Source organism: Urtica dioica, chromosome 9, assembly GCF_054948205.1.
Source record: "Urtica dioica subsp. dioica isolate 48M chromosome 9, U.dioica_male_clone48M_v1_H2, whole genome shotgun sequence".
NCBI classification, from domain to species: Eukaryota; Viridiplantae; Streptophyta; class Magnoliopsida; order Rosales; family Urticaceae; genus Urtica; species Urtica dioica.
The window spans coordinates 5,447,810-5,472,397 of NC_142764.1; the positions used below are offsets into that span (position 1 = coordinate 5,447,810).

The 24,588-nt window shown below is 38.7% G+C and overlaps 3 protein-coding genes across 3 annotated transcripts; all 3 read right to left on the minus strand.

Annotated features, from left to right (window-relative positions):
• Positions 1 to 3,915: 3,915 nt before the first annotated feature.
• On the minus strand, positions 3,916 to 8,467 carry LOC149384669 (sodium/calcium exchanger NCL1-like). The gene is made up of 7 exons (XM_089626861.1): positions 7,955 to 8,467; positions 6,450 to 6,662; positions 6,187 to 6,365; positions 5,484 to 5,605; positions 5,113 to 5,377; positions 4,542 to 4,856; positions 3,916 to 4,317 (listed from the first exon to the last, which is right to left on the minus strand). Exons 1-7 carry the CDS (start codon positions 8,319 to 8,321, stop codon positions 4,069 to 4,071), a joined length of 1,710 nt encoding a protein of 569 aa, XP_089482987.1. The 5' UTR covers positions 8,322 to 8,467; the 3' UTR covers positions 3,916 to 4,068.
• An 11,808-nt stretch (positions 8,468 to 20,275) lies between these two features.
• LOC149384670 (uncharacterized) lies at positions 20,276 to 20,743 on the minus strand. The gene has a single exon (XM_089626120.1). The coding sequence runs from the start codon at positions 20,741 to 20,743 to the stop codon at positions 20,276 to 20,278; it is 468 nt and encodes a 155-aa protein (XP_089482246.1).
• A 1,791-nt stretch (positions 20,744 to 22,534) lies between these two features.
• LOC149384671 (uncharacterized) lies at positions 22,535 to 24,319 on the minus strand. Its single transcript, XM_089626122.1, has one exon. It carries the CDS (start codon positions 24,317 to 24,319, stop codon positions 22,535 to 22,537), a length of 1,785 nt encoding a protein of 594 aa, XP_089482248.1.
• Positions 24,320 to 24,588: the final 269 nt, after the last annotated feature.

The following is a 24,588-nucleotide window of genomic DNA, read 5'->3' on the forward strand; positions in this document are numbered from 1 at the left end:
TTCACACGAAATATGTAAAATTCAATATCATCTTCTATTCGAGATTTTCTTTCCTCGTATTCCGGCTACTTTGAATAAATTCTTTTCATTTGTATTTTTAGCTAATACGACCACAAAAATTTCGGACTTTTGTTACTTTAATTTATTTCATTTCATTTCATTTTCTTCCCCTGTCTCTCTCTCTCTATACATGTGTGTGTGTATATATATATATATATATATATATATATATATATATATACCTGAAAATTTCTACTGTGAACATGCCTTCTTTTTTTTTTTTTTTTGTTTAATACAATTGTATGTTCACAAACTCAAATGGCTGATCGTTCTCTGTCAAATACAGTGTGACAAAATGTGCAGCACTAATAACAACACCAAGAAAGTGATTTCTCGGAAGAGAGTTCCCAAAAGAGGCCCTGGAGTGGCCGAGCTTGAGAAGATCTTGAGAGACCAACAAAATACTGCAATTCAAGTGCATTTTAGTCCTTTTGTTTCTTCGTCCTCTTCTAATTCTTCGGCGAGCAGTGTTGTAGATAATCATCTTCAACACCCTCATCACCAAAGTTATTTTCCGTTTCCTCAAAATAACAATAGTAGTAACAAAGTTATTGGTAGTAACTATTCTTTAGCTGAGAATACTAATATTAATAATATAGTAGGAAAATACATTCATAGTGAAGGCTTGTTTCTGCCGGAGATTGGCGAGGGATTTGTTTCTTCCATGGTACGTATATTCTAAATTCTTCATGCACATTTTTTTATGTAAATATTATTTTTTATAAGTCGGTGATTGATTTTTTTGTTTTTTCAGATGAATAATATTCCGGGGTCAATGATTTCGTCGCATGCGGGATTATGGCATCCAATAATAGAGCAACCTTCGACCCAAACGTTGCTTACAAACAACACTTCAATCGGACCTCCACAACCAAAGGCATGTTCATGAGATATATTTTATTTCCAACATTCAATATATAGTTTATCTCAAACATTGAATAATAGACTGTTTTCGCAAATAGTCTTACAATATTTACTTATGGGGTAGTATTATGGTCAGACTAATTTTCTTTTTTGAAAAGCTACTCTTAATATTATTGATTGGGTTTAGTATTTTAGTCTATATAAATTTTAGTTTTTATTTTTATTCAATGAAAACTATTAACTAAATTACAAATATAATATTTATAGTTCTGAAAATATCATTATAACAAAAGTTATATAAAAATGTGAAAGTATCATAAAGTTTAATCTCAAAACTAATTCTCATTCACTTTCAATACGGGATTCCTAAAAAAAAAATCTATTGTTTAATTTTTATAAGTGTTTATATATTAAATTTTTAATTAACTTTTTATATAAATTAACAAATAATTTAAGTTGGAACATGTGTTTTTAGTTTTGTACGTGACAGTTTTTTTTGTAATTAAGTAATAGCTAGGTAATATTTGTTTATTAAAAATAACTACACTGTTATAAAAATTAACAATTTGAGCCGTCTTGCTCATAGTTTAGAAACATATATTAGATTAAATTGGAATTAAGTATTTATTATAATATCCTCAGTGTATAAGCTCTTTTGTATTTATGAATGTTTTTCATCATATGAAATCAAGACTGATCAGTATTTTTGGGATATTATCTCAGTTTTTTGTGGGTTCGAAACGTCCTCTAACGGTGGACAATAATCACCGCCAACCCTCTCTTTCAAATAATAATAACAATAAGAAGCAAAAATCAGAAAAGTCAGTCCCTGTTCGCGATTGCCTCGGATTCAATTCCAACCCTAATTCCATGCCAATTCCAAGGTCATATGTCTTGTGTGTCTCCATAATTCTTCATTCGAAAATTCGGATATCAATCTAACATTTTAGTACTCTGTTTTTTTTTTCTTTATCTCTCTCTCTCTCAGAGAAGCGAAATGGTACGTCCCTCAAGAGTGCGAATACTCGCCAACAAATAATGGAGTAGTTGCGCCAGTCATGATCCCTAACTTTGATTTTATTCCATATCAGGTAATTTAATTAAATAATAATAGACTATTAATTAGTATTTCAGGTAACTTTTTTTGAGTTCTAAACTATTTGTTTTAAATAAAATGAATTAGGGCAACATGATGAGTACTATGGAGTGTGTGAACAAAAGATCAAGTGCATCATCTGATCCGAAAAAGCCCTTCTTCAGCTTCTTTCCGTCAAACGATCAGACGGTCACGAAAGGAGCGATTTTCGAAATGAACACGGTCAAGAAAAGCAATAAATCTGGACAAGACGGCATTGATCTCAATCTCAAACTATCTAGTACTTAATTGGGTGCCAAATATATATAATATAGATAATATCAATCTCACCAGCCTAGTTTAGAAAATTACTTTATTTTATGAGTAACTTATCGTCGCATCGATCATTGATGCTGATGAACCTCATCTTTTAACTATTTTTAGAAGCAAGAACACGTGAAAGGCTAACCACAATTGTTCAGCCTTTCAATAATTTTGTTTTATTTTATTTTATTTTTCCTTTAATAACCGCTCATGCGATGAGCATTGCGTTTCTTATAATAATTGTAATTGATAAGCAGTCCAAATCTGTGTGCAAGAATATTATATTTGTGTAAATGACATTAAATGAAATGAAAAAACTTGGGCTCTCTACAATTTATATCTAGCGTAACATAACATAACATAACAGGCGAGAAAAATAATATTCCTAGCTCAATGATACATTGGCGAGTCCTTTGAGCGCGTCATCGAGCCCTAGGATTCCCAAATGTGCTGTCATCTTTTCCTTCCATAGCAAGAAATCGTTCTTGCCATCAAATTTCTCGATGTCTGACTTGAATGTAGACATTGTTCGCCAATCTTGAGATTTCCGATGTTAGGTCTGCGAAAGATTTGATCGCGTCTCGTGATCGATGACGATTGTGCTTGATTTGATTTCGATCGTCTACGTCTTCCTCAGCGTGGCTTCGCGGTGAGGCTCTGATACCAGTTTGTTGAAAAAACGATCCCTAAAACCAAACCAGAACAACGATTTGAACACACGAGATACCTTAAGATGCAAGCAATCACGAAAACAGACAAATAAGCGAAAAAGAACACAAACAGATTTTATCCTGGTTCAGATCCAATTCGGATCCTAATCCAGTCAGGGATGAGATTTCCCTATTTGCTTCCACTATATTCAATCGGAGTTTACAAGAAGATCACTCGATCACCGTCGAGACAAACATTCTAGATCGTCAAACCCTTGTTTGCGATTCTCTGTTTTTTCTCTCTCTCTTCTCTCAGAAACTCATGAATACAATACAGAATGAATGACTTGACTAACGCAAGCGATTACAGAAGATTATATAGAACGATCCAGTGCTGACGTGTCGCCCAAGCTGCCTCAGGTTAGTTATAAACCGTTTCTTGGCCAGCTCGCTATCAGCTCGCCCAGCTCCTTAGCTCAGATCGCTTAACTCGCAGCTCGTCCAGCTTCTTAGCTCAGATCGCCTAACTCGCAGCTCGACCATCTCGCTCAACTCAGCTCGCCCAGCTCGCTAATGTGGCATTGCACTTATATTCACAATAACAGGCGAGAAAAATAATATTCCTAGCTCAATGATACATTGAGACCTAAAAGGAGGAAAATCAAACTAAGAATTAGTAACACAAAGATGAAATGTGCACATCTCTGTATACCACTATAATTTGATAGGCTTATTTATATTTGCATCCCTGAATTTTACAGGAAATAGCAAACTGGTCTATATTCAATTTATTTTTGCACAAACTATCCCTGAAATTTAAAAAGCACTTGCGACCCTCCTTTTTCTTAATTCCGGACAATAGTTTGACGGAATCTCAAATGTGTGGCTTATGTTAAAATAGCCACTTCACGCGTATTGATTGCAGGTAAGAATATTGATTAAATTAAATTAAAAGAATTTTGGACTCTTTTCTATACTAGCATAACATTACAGAACAGACTAAATAATTTTCTTATAGGACGAAAAGAAAACTAAGATTTAGTATACAAAGAAGTGCGTACTTAATTTTATATTTCTCAGTTGTTCATCGAACTTCTAAGCCCATCCAAGAACAGCGGTAAGGAAGTACATGAACAGAAGCGAAACGGGGTACAAAGCAAAGGCCACAATACAAGTCCAGAACTGGAATTTGGTGTTGAAACTTGTGTACAGACCGGTCACCAAACATATGACCACCACAATCAAAACCTCGGCCGAGACATCCGAAGTCAAGTCTCGGATATAAACGAGCGCCAAGAAAACGAACAATCCTACCATGTTGTTCATGAACACCCCACTATAAATCTGCAGGCGAAGATAAATAAAAAAAAATGTTAGAAATCAGTGACACTAAAGCAATAAAATATGAAAACAAAAACTATACAGATATACACAGAAAATCCAAGATAGAGTTAGAACTACATCTCTTGAAAATCATATTTTTTTGCTAGCGAGGTTTTCGAGCCCATCCAAAATTTGACAACAATATCAACAAAGACATAATTAGTTGTTGATTAAGTAGCATATACCTCAGATAGTGTTAAGGATATGTCCTTCTCAGTCTTGTGCCTTGATGACTTGACGGCCCTGAGGGCTTGTCTAAAAGTCAAAGCCAAGGGAATAACAACGTAGCTGATGAGGAAAGAAGGAATGTTCGCAGCGACGGAGAATTGCGCGATACTTTGCACTAAAGGTTGTCCTAATATGATTGTTATGGCGGTTCCGAATACTATAAGAAGAGCCGCTTTTGTATAGTTCAACCAGACTTCATTGCGGCGTCTTGTTCTAACCCCTTCTTTCCGAGCTATCAGCCGTTGTCGCTCTTCGCTTGTGTTAGTACTAGCCTTGTTGCCAAAGCGAAAGAGCAAAAAAAAAAAAAATTTATGAAACACAATTAATTAATAGATTACATTTCCAATAGCATACTGCTATTTAAAAACTAATCGGCATGAGTAACACATGATACCAAAATAATATGAAATTCCATATCAAAACGACTCGTGATTTGTAAACAATGTTAATTAAGATGTTCTTTCGATCTTTATTTATGAAGGATTCTTAGTAGATGGAAATATTATTAATATATAACCACTGTATTACCTTTTCTTTGGTTATAAAGAGCTTTCGTTTGCGCTTACGTACTGTTTCTTCGTCCTTGGTCGCGATAAGCCAGTTCGAGAGCCCCACAACAAACTCGTCCTCGGTTACTCTAGAGTCGCCAGAGGAGTCGAATTGTTCCATGACTTTCGCTACGAAGTCATGGTCGTGCAACCCGGTTACTTCGATTTGGATACCCAAGATCAATGCTTTTAGCTCGGATGTAGATATGTACGAGTTTTTATCCTGGTCAATCATGTGAAATATCCTGCAAATATATATATATATATATATATATATATATGAGCCGACGACTTAGACAATAAACTAAAAATAAAATAACATGTACTATTTGACTTAATTAGTTAACGTACTCTCGGATCACGGGAATGTTCGGCCTTCGACCGGCTGTGAGAAGGTTTTGTAGAAGGTTTCTTTGTATGTACTTTCGCAGCACGAATTCTAGTCTTCTCTCCTGAATCCACGGTTGAAACCCCTGAAACAACAATACATTTTTATAGATCTTATCGTGCGTCTGAGAAACATTTTAATAGCAATAAAGTATTAGCACAAGATATCTATAACTGGGTGTGTCTAATTTACTATTTTTTTTTTTTTTGTGTGGATATTGATAATTTTATGAAATAGAGAGACATGATGATATGTCCATCGTACTTTTTTTTTTTTGAAGAAATATGTCCATCGTACTTGAAACACCCGAATCCGATTTATCTGTCTTTTTTCTTTTCTTTTCTCAATAACGTATATTATAGTATTTTTAAATTATAGCTCTTCTATGTCATAATTTAATTGGAGATATATGACAAAAAAAGAGAGAAAACCTTTCTGTTAGCAATTCTCATTAATTGTTCAACTGTATCCTCAATATAATTACAAATTAGTATCGACTCTATTTCTAACTTACTCAGCTAACCAATCATCTATGCCTTTCACTCATAGGCCAACTTGGTCACTATCTTTTCTAACTTACTCTATCGGATCTCTTACAAAGGCGATCATATATCTCACCGCAAGATACAATAATTTAATAGCACTACAAGAAATTAGTGAAATTACCTGATAGATGAAAAAAGATGAGAGAAGCGCAATGGTGGCGATGAGAGAAAGTAGGATGACCACTCGACTCCCAGAAGTCGAAGCGAATTTGGACAACATAAGAATGAAAAACGGGATTAGGGAAGCAAGTATTACTCTTGCAGTGAGACTCGTTTCCACGTCGGAAGTTACTCCATAACCTGCACATTTTATAGAATGAATGTCAAAAAACATCTAAAACTTATTAAATTATCGTTTGATGATACATCAAAACATCATAATACCTGTTAAGGTGAAAGGTTTGGCATTTGGTTCTTTGAAATCCGATATTGAATTACGTGTGCTTTCTTGAGGACGTGACGTCATGTCTTGGCTGCCAAAAGCGACGACGAGTCCCCAAATTAGTGTGAGGGACATTGTCGTTTTTCCGACGAGTAGACCCATGCTTATTCCTACTTGCTCTTCAACGGAATCTGAACTCGAGGCTATTCCACTCACTGAGAATTTTAATATTTATCGTTATAATTTACCACGGTTAGTTTAAGGTAGTTGTGGTGAGCAACTAATAAACTTCATGAAGTATACGTACGTTACATGTAATATAATTGATGTCAATAGGGCTAAATTTAATAAAGTTGTGATTTTAGGTCAAAAAATTCAACAACAAATCAAATATAAAAAAAACATATTTTTCCAATGCTTTATTTATATTTGTATCTTATGCAGACTTCTTTTGATTGGCTGTTTCCGAAAATTTAGACAGTTGAATATGTTTGTTTTATTATCCATAATTTCATCCATTTGAGAACACTAATCATTATAAAAAGATTTACTAACAAATCTTCATAAATAACCCAGGAAAAGTTGTGATATAAGGAACCAATATTCTATGTAGGATGATCACATGTCCTCGTCAATAACCCCCATGTGTCTATCTGTTTATACGTACCTTTGTTTATTTTAATTTTATCTTTCAATACTTATTGATTTCGTTCGACGTATTTGACTTCTTGTATTTTTTTTTTGTGAAATCCAGCTGGGTTGAGCAATTTTCACGCAAAAGTAAAACAAAATTTCTTCCCAAGATGTTTGAAATTTCATTATTATTTTCCGGAACTGTAAAAAATAGTTTTCTATGAGTAATTAGTTATCCATTTAAGTATGCAATTAAGTGAATAAATCTCGGTAGGGAAACAAATCATACACTACGGTCAATATATACATGTTCTTTGTTATTCATCTATTTACTTTTCATTTTAACGGTCGGTCAGTGACATTATATATCAAATTTTGGATAATGGGTTTTAGGTCCATAAACCAACACAACAAAAATACCAACTTCATCAACTAAAACTTATTATTAACTATATATATATATATATATATATATATATATATATATATATATGTGTGTGTGTGTGTGTGTGTGTGTGTATATATTATAAGTTGTAATCTAGTAGAAAAATTGGTTTTTAACATAGGACAGTATTTGATGCATAGAAGATTTTCTATCATATAGTCGCTAATTTTCATAGGAATAAAGCTTAAAAAATATTAAAAAAAAAAAAAAAAAAAAAAAAAGCGCTTAAGGCCAACCAATACAGAAAAAGATCAATTACATGAACTATAAATTAAGCTAGAACAAAATATCTCGTTTTATGTCATACTATAAGTAATAATCCTAGCGGAAAATTGGTTTTATAAACATAGTACATTTGTCTTTGATTAAGATTTTTCTTTAATATCGGTATAAAGATTACAAAGAATTATTGGAGAGAGAGGTAATTACCAAGAATCAAGCCTACTTGTGGAAAAGTACCGAGCAAGTGAAAAAGGCCCGACCCGAAAATCCCCGATCCGAAGGTCTCGAAGAAAAGATCCGAGCCAGAAGAGATATATTTTTCTCCGAACGACAGCAAAACCTCGTACACTGTTATCATGAACAGAAGACCCAACATCGTCGTCGTGCATGGCAAGAACCCGTACGTGGCCTCACACGTCACTGTCGTTGATATCAGGTTGTTGTCGTTTATCCTCATCTCAATCCCATAGTCGAGAGCTGAGCTGTCGGTTCTCACGGTACGACCATTTCCGTAAGGGATTGTTGAGGCGGTAAGTATGAGGATTGTGGTGATGAAGAGATTAGCTCTTTTCATTTCTGAGCCAAGCAATTTTATTATTGTAAAAAATAATGATGAGGACTTTCTGCTTCAAACTGAATTAGAAGAATCGCAATAATGGCCGCAAAAGAGAGTTGGACAAAACTTCATACATGTGTGCGTGTATATATATTCGACGTCAAAATCGCAATGCGAAATCAACTTGCTATATTTATATATCATACTCAGGATTGTATATCCAAAATCTTAAGAAAAGCCATTCATGATGATGTTTTCAACGGCCTAAAAAGCTCGGTATGCATATATATATATATATATATATATATATATATATATATAGATAATTGATATTAAAAGGGACGTTAGAAGGGACTATTGATTGGCTAACAGTCTAACCTGGTGTTAGAAGGGACATTAAATTTTGTTAGACTAATACCAAAAAAATAAATAAATAAATTGTATATATTTTGTGATAAATAATGTAACATTTTGCGGAGGTCGTTTACGTAACGTGGCCAGTAGTAGGTAGTACAACTTGTTAAAGGAAAGTGATATGAATGAAAAAAAAAAGTCCAAACGCGAATGTGTAAAACCTAGCTGGCGGCTTTGTTAATTATTTTTAATTTGTTAAATTTTTGTGAAGTTTGACCAATCAAATATACGGAATATTCAAAGAAAGAATAATAATGGCAATACCAACAAGCTAAAATGTGCTAATAATATGAGCCAATGATGAAAATACCTCCTAACTTCTGTGAAGATTAATAGAAACGTGGGTATAGTCATTAATGGAAAAGTAAAAGAAAGATTCCGAATAGGAGTTCCACGAAGATATTCATCAATATGCATGCAATGGCAATTTCGGTGAAATGTGATCTTAAAGTTTCGCATGAAATATCAAAATATTTTTAAAAAGAAAATAAAAAACTATGATTTCCTCAAAAAAAAAAAATAAATAAATAAACTATGATTTAGTTGTAGCTAGACCTACATCAAGGATACTTTGGTCCAACGAAATCATATTTTTCAAATTTTTAAACACTTTCCGAGAAATCAAATTTCATGTGGTAACTGTAATATTATAATAAATTTTTCAAGTTATAATCTCATTAGTAGATATTATTGTAGTAACAATAATAATCTTAACTCATAAATATTAACTTTATTGCGGACTATATATTAGACAGGTAGCTATACAGCAAATTTAAATTATTAGTTTGCACTTCCAAAGACTTGGTTTGGGTGTCAAGACGTACTGTCTGTGAGGTGATCTCTGCGATAAGGCAAAGGTTCAATCTCTAGGAACACATTATTAACGTTTGAAGATTATATCTTGTAGTTTGTGTTTAAATATTCAAAATAATTGATGATATAATGTATAATGTAAAATTGAATTATTAAAACAAAAATTATTAGTTTGCAAACTAGTCAAACTTTCAAATTCTGATGCAAAATAGCAAAAATAAATCAAAATTCTAAACACCCCTTCTTTCTCCTTTTTTCCTCCGCTCTCATTCCTTCATTTGCCTCAGCCCTCAAAACTCATTCTGATGTTTCCTTGATTTCCGTGTTTGTGTGGTTTGACATAGGATAATTTCCTTGATTTTTTATTACTTATGGACAAAAAAAATATACCATTATTATACATGTTGTAACTGTTGTTATTACATTAATTGGCGATTTAATGTTGGCTAAATATTTATAGAATCGTGGATTATATTTTTCGATTTCGTTACAATTGTTTTTCGGAAGTAATTTTGTCTTTTTGAACAAGGGATGGTATGAATGTCAATAAATAAGTTTTTTGATATTGTCATATGATGACAATGAATTTGATTCACTCGGCCATAATGAGTCAATTGGGCCTTGAGGATTAATTTCATTTCATGGAATTTTACTTGAAAATTCTTAATGGGTTTTTCTTATGTTGTTATGAACAAATGAAGAAACATCTAGAAGCTCCTTCTAGAATCTCATTGACCGTCCAACCTAAGAGAGGGAAATAGAGTTGATTTTGTGCATTAATGTATGAAGATACTTGTCAAAAGAAAAAGAGGAAACAAATTTCCTCTATGAGGAAACTATGACGGGCAGCCAACTAAGGAGGAAACAAAAGAGGAAACTACCTTTTGAAGGTATTCATTCTCATATAAATAGAGCCCTCATTCTTATTGTCTCATCCCACAATTTTAGAGATTGAGAGCTTCTCTCTCTAAAATAGTGGCCGCCCATCTCTCTCTCTCTCTCTCTCTCTCTCTCTCTCTCTCTCTCTCTCTCCCCTTTCGTTTTTATTTTGGCACCTAGGTCCACATTTGACCTAGCGTTTGTTTTAGCTTTTCGACTCTAAGACTTATTCTTGATTCGTTGTGTTTAAAAATGCCTACACACTAATTCCTTCTTACATCGAGTGATTTATGTGATAGAAACTTTCGTGGTTACTCAAATTCCCGAAGAAAGAAGAAAGACGAGCTGCGTGGGGAGACGAGCGATTCAACCTCCACAAGCTTCTCAACGATCAAGCTTCATAAAGGTTAGTAAACGCGTAATTGCTCTTAGATAGTTTTAATAATAACATGTGCTTGCTCTTTGTCTAGGTTAGTAATAACGTTTTACTTGTTTAAAGAAAATTTTTATTTTCCGCCGCTTGTTAGAAGCGATAATTCTTTTCTTAACCCTAGATCAATTCCAACACTCTTTCTGTTCAAACCCTTGAAACTCGGCCTCGGCAAAGCTCAGACATCGCTAAAACCCATAAAAGCTCGGCGACAATAGGAACCACGCGAAGACCTTAACGCTTTGACTATTATAGAATCTCATACGATCATCAGAGAGATATTATCGAACACATTGACGTGAAATTGGAGGATCGTTAGATGATTCCTATTTTGGAGCTTGAGAACAAAGAATTTTTTTAGTAATTAGGATTTTCTTTTTCCTTTTTAAATGGGAGGTGGTTGGGCAAATTTGGCTCCTGCACTGACTGGCTTTCTCATTCGGCGGTGATGTCACGGTGTTTCAGACGTTCAGGTGAGGAAGGGGTCGAGATTCAGGCATTTAAAATGAAGACATATCTGGCAAAGTCTTGTATGCATTCACAGCTTGCATTACTGCCATGCTTTCATCAGTTACTCAAGGTCTTAAGGTATCATCTACAAGTTTAAGCCCCGAGGTCTATGCTTCACATATGATGATTTCACTTCCCGTATTTGCAAGAGAAATTGAACGAGATTGAGGAAGCAAGATGCCACATCAGCGTCGACGTCCACCACCGCTTAGCTTTGATGTAGTGTTCTCTTCTCTTTTGATTCTGCAATTGTTTGGCATGAAAATGGGTTTTATCTGGTTTATTTGGAGAAGTGTATGGCCATGGCTAAAATTTGGGGAAAAAAAATATTGATTTGTACAAATTAAAAGAAGATGGTGGTGGAAGAGTGAGAAAAAAAAAAAAAAAATCTTTTTTTTTCTTTAGTTGTTTATTAATGTTTTATTGTATTTTTATATGGGTATTTAGGTAATATCACAAATAAGTGGGTCAAATGATCAAATTGACTAAACATTGGATGGCCATTAATAAAAGTTAACAGAAAGTGGGTGCTATTATCAATGCAGAATTACAAGGGCACGGATGCTATTTTTCAAATTGAGGGGGCATGTCGTTACACGTGTAAGAGTTGAGGTGGAAAATATGTAATTTATCTTTATATTAATAATTTTATTCAATTTTGTTTAATTATTTTTTCCGCCTATTATTAACAATATGACTAACATATTTAACTCGATTCTCAATTTTTTTTGTAATTACAAATAAACACAAACTAACGTAGAATAAAATCCATATATAAATTCCAATAAAATTACGCGTAATCCAGCATGCCTCAAGTGTGATTATATTTTATTAAATAATATTATAAGAAGGAATAAATATAAGTTGACATCATACTTAATTGCATTGAGTATATTGCATGCCACATCTGAGATTTTGAGCAAACTAACCAAAGCAAAGACTAAACATCATGGACAAATCAATGCCAGCTGTGCATAGCTCATTTAGATATAGACCAAGTATTTGAAATCCCATCAATAAATGTGCCTATGAAAACTGCAAAAATAAAAACAACAACAACGCTACAAAAATGGAAATATATATATATATATATATGTATATATATATATGTATATATATATATATGTATATACACACATCAGAATACAGTACCATATTTCAGTAAGAGAAAGACTCGGATGTGAAAACCGAGAAAACATGAGAACAATTCGATAAATACTTGGATTTCCGTACCCGGATATGAAAACAGTATAATTATATTATATATATATATATATATATATATATATATATATAAGTACATATATCTCGTAGTGAGGTTTTCAATCAGACACAATACGTTGAGGGTGAGAAAATCACGGGCAAAGCTCAAAAAACACAAATACAAAGATCTTCTTTGGCTAAAACCAAGCAAGGTAATTCGAGAGCCTCGTAAGAACGTTTCAATATTACAAATAATCAATTATTAGATTCACACGAAATATGTAAAATTCAATATCATCTTCTGTTCGAGATTTTCTTTCCTCGTATTCCGGCTACTTTGAATAAATTCTTTTCATTTGTATTTTTAGCTAATACGACCACAAAAATTTCGGACTTTTGTTACTTTAATTTATTTCATTTCATTTCATTTTCTTCCCCTCTCTCTCTCTCTCTATACATGTGTATGTATATATATATATATATATATATATATATATACACCTAAAAATTTCTTCTGTGCACATGCCTTCTTTTTTTTTTTTTTTTTGTTTAATACAATTGTATGCTCACAAACTCAAATGGCTGATCGTTCTCTGTCAAATACAGTGAGACAAAATGTGCAGCACTAATAAAAACACCAAGAAAGTGATTTCTCGGAAGAGAGTTCCCAAAAGAGGCCCTGGAGTGGCCGAGCTTGAGAAGATCTTGAGAGACCAACAAAATACTGCTATTCAAGTGCATTTTAGTCCTTTTGTTTCTTCGTCCTCTTCTAATTCTTCGGCGAGCAGTGTTGTAGATAATCATCTTCAACACCCTCATCACCAAAGTTATTTTCCGTTTCCTCAAAATAACAATAATAGTAACAAAGTTATTGAAGTTTCAGATAATCAAATGGAGAAAGAGATCTAATCTTTATTGATGATTATTCACGCATATTTATATGCTTACACGTTATAACTAACCAACAACAAATAAGAAAACTAATAAGCTAATACTCGGAAATAAACTGGGAAAAAATACAGGGAAATAATAACTAACAATACAGCTAACTTTTCTCCTATAGCTGAGACCGAGTAGGATGACTTATTCAATACTCCCCCTCAAGCTAAGCCATATATATTGATAAGGTTTAGCTTGCAGCACAAGTTATGAAACGAGGTAGAAGGTAATGGCTTTGTGAGGATACCAGCAATCTGGAATCGTGAAGGAATGAATTGTAGCTTGACTTCTTGAGCTTCGATCTTCTCACTGATGAAATGCCGGTCTAGCTCAATGTGTTTGGTACGATCATGGTGGACAGGATTCTTTGCGATGCTTATTGCAGCTTCATTATCGCAATGGAGAAGGATAGGCTGGGTGATCTGGACATTCAAGCTTTCCAGTACTCGCCTGAGCCAAACCCCTTCACGAATTCCATGAGTAAGCGATCGGAATTCAGCTTCAGCGCTACTCCTAGACACGACTGCTTGCTTCTTACTTCTCCACGTAACAAGATTGCCCCAGATATACGTACAGTACCCTGATGTTGATCGTCGATCTGTCTGATATCCTCCATAGTCAGCGTCGGTGTAGACTTCAATGCTCCGGCTCGGATTCTTCTTGAAGAACAAGCCTTTCCCGGGAGAGCTCTTGAGATACCTCAGAATTCTGAATACTGCTTCCATGTGGGGCTTTTTGGGGTTACACATGAATCTACTTACAAGGCTCATAGCAAAACCTATGTCCGGTCTGGTGTTTGCCAAGTAAATTAACTTCCCAACTAGTTGTTGATACCTTCCTTTATCCACTGAATCTTCTTCTTCACTTGCATTCAGCTTGAGTTTCGGTTCCATGGGCATCTCTGCTGGTTTACATCCAGTCATTCCAGTCTCTTCAAGTAATTCTAGCGTATATTTACGTTGAAATACTGAAATTCCCTTATGTGATCTTGATACTTCCATACCAAGGAAATATTTGAGATTTCTGAGGTCTTTAACTTCAAACTCAGATGCTAGGATTTTCTTCAAGCTTATTATTTCTTCGTGATTATCTCCGGTGAGTACGATATCATCAGTGTATACACTCAAAATGGTTATCTTCCCATCCTGAGATAACTTGGAGAACAAGGTGTGATCTGCTTGGCTTTGAGAATACCCGAATTTCTTGAGGACTTGGGAGAATCTGCTGAACCAGGCTCGGGGACTTTGTTTGAGACCGTATAAACTCTTCTTGAGCTTGCAAACATTCCCACGTGTGTGTTGATCTTCAAATCCTGGAGGTATATCCATGTAGTCTTCTTCGGACAATTCTCCGTTGAGAAACGCATTCTTCACGTCGAGTTGATGTAGAGGCCAATCGGAATTTGCAGCAAGAGACAACAAAACACGTATGGTATTCTGTTTGGCCACCGGAGCAAAGGTCTCTTGGTAGTCAATTCCATAGGTTTGAGTGTAGCCTCTAGCGACAAGCCGAGCTTTAAGACGTTCAACACTTCCATCAGCGTTGTGCTTCACGGTGAAGAGCCATCGGCATCCCACTGTTTTCTTTCCCGGTGGTAGTGCAGTAAGTTCCCATGTGTCATTCTTCTCCAAGGCATTTATTTCTTCATACATACGTGGCAGCTTTCCATCCTGGATTCTTCAACGCCTCTTGCACACTGTTTGGAATGCTGATTTGATCCACTTTCGACACATATGCCCTATAAGCTGATGACAAGTTTCCATAGTAGACAAAGTCCTTGTTGCAAATTTTCTCGCACACGCAAGTGCACGTGGTCGCAATAGTAATAAATCGTAAGAAGGAGTCGATCCCACGAGGACTAGCTAAATTGAGGAATCCGATAATCACAAGCTAATATAGAACTAAATATAGTTGATGGAATTGTTGTCACAAAAATTCACTAACATGTCACAAAATTAAATAACTAGATGCACAAAAAATTCTAATGGCTAAAGGGAAGGACTATGGTTCACGGGTTCACAAAACAACTTAGATTCGCTGAATTAGGAAAAGAAACAAGCTATTGAGATTCATACTTTTCACTACTCATACTCACTTTAATAGAATTGATAGATCTCTCTCAAGCATCTAACAACCTAAACCGATACCGGAATATCATCTTTCGATCTCAACTCCTAACAAGCACGGCTAGCATAAAACAAGAGTATTCTCACGAGTCTAGAACAACCTAGCTATATCTAGCCTAGGAATGAATTCTAGTAATCCACACGAAAACAAAACAACCTAATCTTTCTCAAGCATTAGAGTTGAACATAAAACAAGCATGAGTTCATGACATTCATACAAGCATTAAGCATAGTTTTGGATTAAGCAAAAGTGATGAGAAAAACAACAACCTAACAATTCTAATATCATAAATCCTACATTCGTAATGAACCCGCTACACCATAGCCCTACGTGAGATTAGTTCATATTAATCACTATGACAATAAAAATACTTAAAGATGAACACAAGAACAACACATCAAGAGACATCATGATCATATGAAAAACTTGAATTAAAAATAGTAAGAGTTAGAGAATAGAACACTTGATTAGATTGTAGCAACGGTAGAACTCTGCAGCTCTCTCATTCTCTTCAAATTGGAGCCACAAAGTATGAACAAGTCTGGAAAAATTTAGAAAAACTAAAGAAAAGCTAAGACAAAGAAAAATATGTTCTTGATAGATTCTACAAAATCATCTTCCATGCATGCCTTCCTCTGAATTGATTTGTCTTTTTAAGGTTGAATGGGCTTATTTTCGGAGCAATCTAAGCCTTCAAATCTCATCCAATGGCTGAGAATCGCTAAAAAAATTGAAATAAACGAAGTCTGTCAGAATGACCTCGCGCCGCGAGCTTTACCCTGCGTGCCGCGCGGTCCTTCATTTCGCTTCCGCGCGGTTCGCGTGTAAGACTCTGTGGCTTTTGCTGCAGAATTCCCACTCCGCGCGGCGCGCGAAATGGACCTCGCGGCGCGCGGAGTTGTCAAAAATGTTTTTGACGCTTCTTTTCTTCGTTTTTGCTCCGTTTTGACTCCGATTAGCTTATTTTCCCATATTGAGACTCCAAACACTAGTAAAACCCATATAGATCTGAAAATCCATCAAAAACACTCTAGAGATAATAAAAATCCTTGAGAACTCGTTGGATTTAAGCTCAAAAGATAGGAGTTTACGCGTGATTAATGCACCTATCAAATCCCCCCAAACTTAAACTGTGACTTGTCCTCGAGTAACAAAAGAAAATGAAACACACACGAATCAAAAGAAAAAGAAAGAAAGATGAACTATGTGGATAGAATTCTAATGCTCAAAAATTTCCTCAAAGACTTGTCAATGCCTCAACTCAAATTTATATAGACATGAAAACCCACATTTTCAAGTTTTTAAACCGACTACCAAATGTGAAAGAAATCTTGTGAGCTCATGTCACCTTAGACCTATTTTACAATACTTACCATCTCGTGAACTTTCGGAATCCTAGTCTCATAGTCTTTCCAACCGTCATCAAGAGAACACAAAATCGACAAAGAATAGGAATTAGTTTCAATTTTACACGACCATATGCCCCCTCTTCTCTCTTCTCTCTTCTAATGTGCACACCTCATTTCTAGCTCGTCAATTAGGTCTTAAAAGGCTTGTAATGTTCAAGGTAAGGTCAAAGGTATGGAAAGGAAATTTTAGTGGCTTGAACATCAACTTTAGCGACTCAAATCTCACCCGAAAATACAACCCTCACATGAAGTTCACTCACTCACCCATCCCTACGTTCTTGACATCAAATTCCGCCCAACGAGAACGTTTTACGTAGTGCTTTTATTTCCCGTGTTTGTCCCCCCAAACTTCGACTCAACAAAAACAAACGACAAGTCTCTAAAAAAAACATAGAACACCACGCCAACATAACACACTTTTTTTTTAGCATTTTTCTTTTTCTCTTTTTTTTTATATATATATAACAGTAAAATTAAAAATAACTAATCACCGGCGTGGTGTCTAACGGACTATAAAACACATAGAGACTAGTCGGAGAACATGTCATAAAATAGAAAAAATTCACTCATGTCACTCAAGAGTCGCTAAAGTCAATGGGGTTCTTTGTGGGATTTTCAAATTATCGGCTCGGCTTTTTTCTGACTAAGTATCGAGAATAGATAGTGTTTGGCCTTTTGTGAGTGGGATCTAAAGAATAAACAAACATGGGTTGGCTTTTTGGCTTGACGGGCTATACCTAATGCCTAAATCATCCTCGCTAGATCAATGTGCACTCAATTTCGCTTCGATTAGGGATCGGAGAGAGTTCTAGTGTGTTTGGTGTTTTCTTTCAAACGATTGGCTAGACTACTCCTCAAGGTTTCCTAAGCTTCGAGACATACAAAATTTAAGACTAGTTTTGGCAACAACCTAGCTCACTAAACTTCTTTCACACAAGGTAGCACATGGGTCTATTTTCACTATCTATGATTGAAGATTTTAATATCATTGGCTATCACAAGTGAATCATTGGCAATTGAGCATAAATTCTACTAGAAACCACACAAAGAAAAGAAAAAAATAAAAAAAAATTAAACTGTCCGATTTATGTACAAACACACCCCGCAAGACAAGAAAAACTCCCCCCCCCCCCCCCCCCCAAACTTAAAAAACACATTGCCCTCAATGTAAATAGAATGGGAGAAAAGTACATACCTCGTGGGGGTGGTCGAACTCCCCTACTCGTTCTCGTCATACTCCTCGTCCTCGTCCTCATCATCATTGTCATCGTTGTCATCGTCGGCTTCGGGAGGAACGTATTGGCTTGGCTCCCATGGAGGATAGAAAGGATATGGCTCCATGAGGCGTTGTGGGTAAGCCGGGTAGACGGGGATGTCGGGATAGACACCGGCATTCGCATCGGGATGGGGGGCGTAATACTGGTGTTGGTGAGACGTCCATTGGTTGTAGACACTCCGATGAAATTCGTCCCGCTCCCGTGCGCGCTCCCCGAAATCATTGAGGAAGCTCCCAAGCACGTTGGTCCGGTTACCGAGGGTGAGCACATTGTCGTCGATGCGGCCTAATTGTTACGCAAAGTTATTCATCATGGCCATTAGATCTTGGTTCCCCGCCGGTGGTCCTTCGGCTCGGCCCGGTGGCGGTGGCTGCTCGACGTCGGGCTCGTCAAAGATAGAGGCGTTGGGGCCCACTTGATAGCATTCCGGAACATCGATAAATCCCCAGCCGCGTGGGTGTGCTTGCCCATGCTTCCATTGCGGAAGCTTCATAATCTTCTCCTCATTGATCGGGGCTCCAAACGGTGCACGTTGCTCGGAGTTTGGAATCTTGAGCTTGGCGTCGAGGAATAGTTACGTGATTAGCCCGCCGTGGCCAAGTGTGACATCGGTGTCACGTCTCGCGTAGAACAAGAATCTCTCTCGTAGGAGCCTCCCGATGTTGATCCCTTTGCCTGTAACGATGCACACCAATAGAGCTAGTCGTTGATGGTCGAGTTGGTGTGGCCGCAAGTTTGGGAGAATTGAGGCGCAAATGAAGTATTGCCACGCCTTGGCGAAGCGGTTGATACTCGAGATTGGGAGGAAGCTTAGGACTAGTTGCCCGTGCACGGTCTTCGTCTTGTACGTGGCACCGGGGTAGGCAAGCAAACGGATCCACTCTTCTCATTGCGGTTGGATCGTGAGGTTGAAGTAGTCGTCATTCTCGGGCTCCGGGATGCCGAGATATGCGTTGAGAGCGGCCGGCGAGATGTTGACGCTCACGTTCCTGACCCGAACTACATTGCCTTCCGTCACCGAGAGATTGGAGTAGAATTCCCGTACAAGTTTCGGTGAGGCCGGAGTAGTGATGTTGCACAAGTTTCCCCACCCAAGGGCCTCGATTTGAGCCACCATGTCTCCGCATTGTCGAGTGGGCTCTAGGGGGAATCAACCCCTTTTTGGAGATTACGTCCCACACGTCTCCCGCACCCTCGAGCAAAGTCGATGGTCGAGGTAGTGCGACTCCCGTTCGACGAACTCTTTTGGGTTGAGTACGCGATGATGACGCTCGGTGCATCTACACAAATAGGCATGTAATAAGTGAACGGTGTCGGAGCTAATGGTTATATCAAGAACTTATCTACCCCCCTCAACACAAATTTCAAAAATCACATCTCAAATGTCTATTTTCGTGCAAGGATTTTCACTCGGGTATTTCATCGAACACCTAGTGTGCATGCCAATTTCAACAAAATACTTAAATTATGAACACCCAAATGGAATTTCCACAACCTAACATGCATCACAAACACCCTAGAACGTCCAAGCAACATGAATTCTCCAAAAAAAAATTCGAATTTAGAAATCTTACCTTGTAATTTTTGGAGATGAATGGAGGAATGAGGGTGAAATCAAAGAGAGGAACACAAATTTGTTGAATATGATGTGATATACACGTGATTAGCTCTCTAAACTTGTGTTTAATTTCGAGAAAATTTTGAGATTTGGAGAGAAAATGTGTAAAGGTTGAGAAAATTTTTGGAGAAGAAATGAGGGGGGAAAGATTTTTCACGTTTTTAAAAGTGTGTTTTCGGGACCGCGCGTAACACTCTGGAAATATTCGCTGGGCTCTTTTTTCTTTATAAACAAATAAATTAAAAAAAATCTTAACAAAGTTAAATCAACGTAATGCAATGAAAGAAAACACGGGTTGCCTCCCGCGAAGCGCTTTAGTTAACGTCAATAGCTTGACGGGATACCGATTTATTTCATGCGATGATGTCGAGGTACGCCACCGTTCTCTCGTTGTCAAACATGCCGCCATAGTACGGCTTCACTCGCTGCCCATTCACCATGAATCTCTCGCCACTTGCACTCTCGAGCTTGTACATGCCGGATGCGAATGTTTTCGTGATGGTGAACGGTCCGGACCACCTTGACTTGAGATTTCCGGGAAAGAGTCTCAACCGGGAGTTGTATAGGAGGACTTGTTGTCCCGGATTGATCTCTTTTGACACGATATGTTTGCCGTGCCATGCCTTCGTCTTCTCCTTGTAGATTCTCGCGTTCTCGAATGCTTCGTGTCGGAACTCGTCGAGTTCATTGAGTTCAAGGAGTCTTTGTTTCCCGGCTGCCTCGTGGTCAAAGTTGAGAAACTTCATCGCCCACAACGCTCTATGCTCGAGCTCTACCGGAAGATGGCACGCCTTGCCATAGACTAGTTTGTAAGGGGACATACCGATGGGAGTTTTGAAGGATGTTCGGTACGCCCATAGAGCATCGTCGAGCTTGTGAGCCTAGTCCTTGCACGAGCTTCCCACCGTCTTCTCTAAAATCTTCTTTATTTCATGGTTAGAGACTTCGGCTTGACCGTTGGATTGAGGGTGATACGCCAATGCCTTCCGGTGAGTGACACTATATTTTGCAATGAGCGCAGCGAATTGACGATTGCAAAAGTGGGAACCTCCGTCACTTATGATTGCTCGCGGTGTGCCATGGCGTGTGAAGATGTTGTTCTTGAGGAAGCGAAGCACTTCTTTCCCGTCGCTTGTTGGAGTAGCCTTTGTCTCCACCCATTTGGACACGTAATCGACCGCGAGTAGGATGTACTTGTTTCCATAGGAGGGCGGGAATGGACCCATGAAGTCTATCCCCCAAACATCGAACGACTCTATCTCCATTATGTTCTTCAATGGCATCTCATTCCGGTTTGAGATGTTTCCCGTCCGTTGGCATCGGTCGCATGACACGACGAAATTACGGCAATCTCGGAAAAGGTTCAGCCAAAAGAAGCCGCTTTGAAGCACCTTTGCCGCCGTGCGATTGTGCCCGAAATGTCCTCCACACTCTAGATAATGACAATGCTTGAGTATGGAGAGCATCTCGTCGTCGGGCACGCACCGGCGGACTATGGAATCCGCGCATTGCCGATAAAGGATCGGCTCTTCCCAATAGTATCGTCGAACGTTGGAGAGGAATTTCTTCTTCTGGTGGTGGTTGTAGTCCGGAGGCATCTTGTTGGTCACCAAGAAGTTGACGATGTCGGCGTACCATGGTGTTGCCACCTTCTCCACTGCTAGCAATTTTTCGTCTCGGAAATTGTCGTCGATAGGCACCTTTTGGTCATGGATGTGAGTGAGGTCTTCTAGGCGTGAGAGGTGGTCAGCTACGAGATTCTCCGTCCCTTTCTTGTCTTTGATCTCCACGTCGAATTCTTGGAGGAGGAGAATCCATCGAATGAGCCGCGGTTTTGCATCTTTCTTCGCCATCAAGTGTCGGATTGCCGCATGATCGGTGTAGACGATGGTCTTGTTGCCAATGACATAAGGTCGGAATTTGTCAAAGGCAAAGACCGTCGCGAGGAGCTCCTTCTCGGTGGTGGTGTAGTTGATTTGGGCCTCGTTGAGGGTTCGGCTTGCGTAGTAGATTGTGTGGAAGGCTCTTCCTCTTTGCTGCCCAAGAACCGCATCTACGGCAAAATCGCTCGCATCGGTCATCATCTCGAACGGCTCGCTCCAATCAGGTGCCAGTATCACCGGGGAGGTGCTCAACTTGTTCTTGAGCGTGATGAATGCCTCCATGCACTCGTTGGTGAAGATGAACTTTGCATCCTTCTCGAGGAGACCACAAAGAGGTTTTGTGATTTTCGAGAAGTCTTTGATGAACCTCCGGTAGAAGCCCGCATGCCCCAAGAAGCTCCGCAGACCTTTGACCGAGATTGGTGGAGGTAGTTTCTCGATCGTGGCAATCTTTGCTCGGTCTACTTCCAGCCCTTGTGCGGAGACCCGATGGCCTAGAACAATCCCTTCTTTCACCATGAAATGGCATTTCTCCCAATTGAGCACAAGGTTGGCTTCCACGCACCGATCTAACACCTTAGACAAATTCTCGAGGCAAACGTCGTAAGTAGCACCGAAAACAGAGAAGTCGTCCATGAATACCTCTATAGTGCGTTCGACCATGTCAAAGAAGATGGCCATCATGCACCTTTGGAAAGTGGCCGGTGCATTGCATAGGCCGAAGGGCATTCACCGGAAAGCAAATGTGCCGTAAGGACACGTGAATGTTGTCTTCTCATGATCTTCGGGGGCGATGGCGATTTGGTTGTATCCGGAGTAGCCGTCGAGGAAGCAATAGTATTCGTGACCAGCAAGGCGGTCAAGCATTTGGTCGATGAAGGGTAGAGGAAAGTGATCTTTCCGGGTGGCGGTGTTGAGCTTGCGATAGTCCATGCATATTCGGAAGCCGGTGACGGTGCGAGTCGGGATAAGTTCGTTGTTGTCGTTTCGAATCACCGTCATTCCACCTTTCTTTGGAACGCATTGGACCGGGCTAACCCACGAGCTGTCGGAGATTGGGTAGATTACTCCGGCATCGAGCCACTTCAATATCTCTTTGCGCACCACCTCCTTCATTGCCGGGTTGAGCCTTCGTTCATGTTCAATGGAGGGGCGGGCGTTGTCTTCCATGAGGATGCGATGCGTGCAAAAAGATGGACTAATTCCTTTAATGTCGGAAAGAGTCCATCCAATTGCCGGTATATGGGATCGCAACACTCGCAACAACTTGTCTTCTTGCTCGCCGGTGAGGTGGTCGGATATGATGACTGGGAGAGTCTTCTCAGCTCCAAGGAAGGCGTAGCGGAGGTGAGAAGGCAGCTCCTTGAGCTCGATCTCCGGAGGCTCCTCCATGGATGGTTTGCGTGGCTTCGGGCTTTCTCCTAGCTCCTCGAAATACTTCCTTCTATTGGGTTCGAACCCATCCATGTAATTCGCATATTCTAAGGCTGCACAAGTAACGATTTCGTTAGCGGAATCACACGAGTTAAGAAGACATACCTCAAGGGGCTCATCCGAGCGGCAAGAATGGTCGTCAATGACCGCATCACAAAAATCGACCAGGAATATATCGTCGCTTTCTTTCGGGTATTTCATGGTTTTGAAAACGTTGAAGACGACTTCCTCATCTTGCACCCTTAACTTGAGTTCGCCTTTTTGGACATCGATCAAGGCTCCTGCGGTAGCTAGGAATGGCCTTCCCAATATGATAGGGATATTTGTGTCTTCCTCCATGTCTAGCACCACGAAATCAGCGGGGAAGATGAACTTATCCACCTTGACAAGGACGTCTTCGATGATGCCTCTTGGGTATTTGATGGACCGGTCCGCCATTTGGAGTGTCACTCGCATGGATTTCACTTCTCCGATGCCAAGCTTTTGAAAGATGGAGAATGGCATGAGGTTGATACTAGCTCCCAAATCACACAACGCCTTTTCGAAGTAGAGGTCCCCTATGGCGCATGGTACGGTGAAACTTCCCGGATCTTTCATTTTTGGTGGAAGCTTTCTTTGGATTATAGCACTGCATTCCTCGGAAAGTGTGATTGTGCTACAATCGTCGATCCGGCGCCTATTGGAGAGGATGTCTTTCATGAACTTCACATAGCTCGGCATTTGTACGATGGCGTCGGCGAACGGAATGTTGACTCGGAGTTGTTTGAGAATCTCAACAAACCGCCCGAATTGCTCGTCGAGCTTGTTGTTCTTGAGCCGTTGAGGAAATGGCACGGGGGCGTGCAAGGGAGTCGAGGAGGTAGGCATGGGTTGTGGTGGTGTTGATAATGATGCACCGTCTCCTTCTTTTTCCTTCCCCTTGTTTGAGTTTTCAAGCACTAACCCGCTGCGAAGAGTGATTGCGTTGCATTGGTCCTTCGGGTTGACGTTGGTGTTGCTTGGAAGGTTCCCTTGTGGTCTATTGCTTTGAGCTTGAGCAATTTGACCCACTTGTGTTTCAATGTTCCGGATCAACGCCATTTGATTTTGGAGCGTGGTTTCTTGATTTTGCATGATTTCCGTTGTCCTATTCATGAATGCTAGGAACATGTCATTTGGCTCGATCTTGGGTGTGGGCTGAATTGGTTGTTGTTGAGGTTGGAACCCCCGTTGTTGTTATGGCTGCCCTTGATTTTGGTTGTGGTACGCCGGTGAAGGTCGATTGTCCCCGAACCCTTGTTGTTGTTGTTGAGGTCCTCTCCATCCTTGATTGTTGTAATTGTTGTTTCGACCTCCATTGTTGTAGTTGT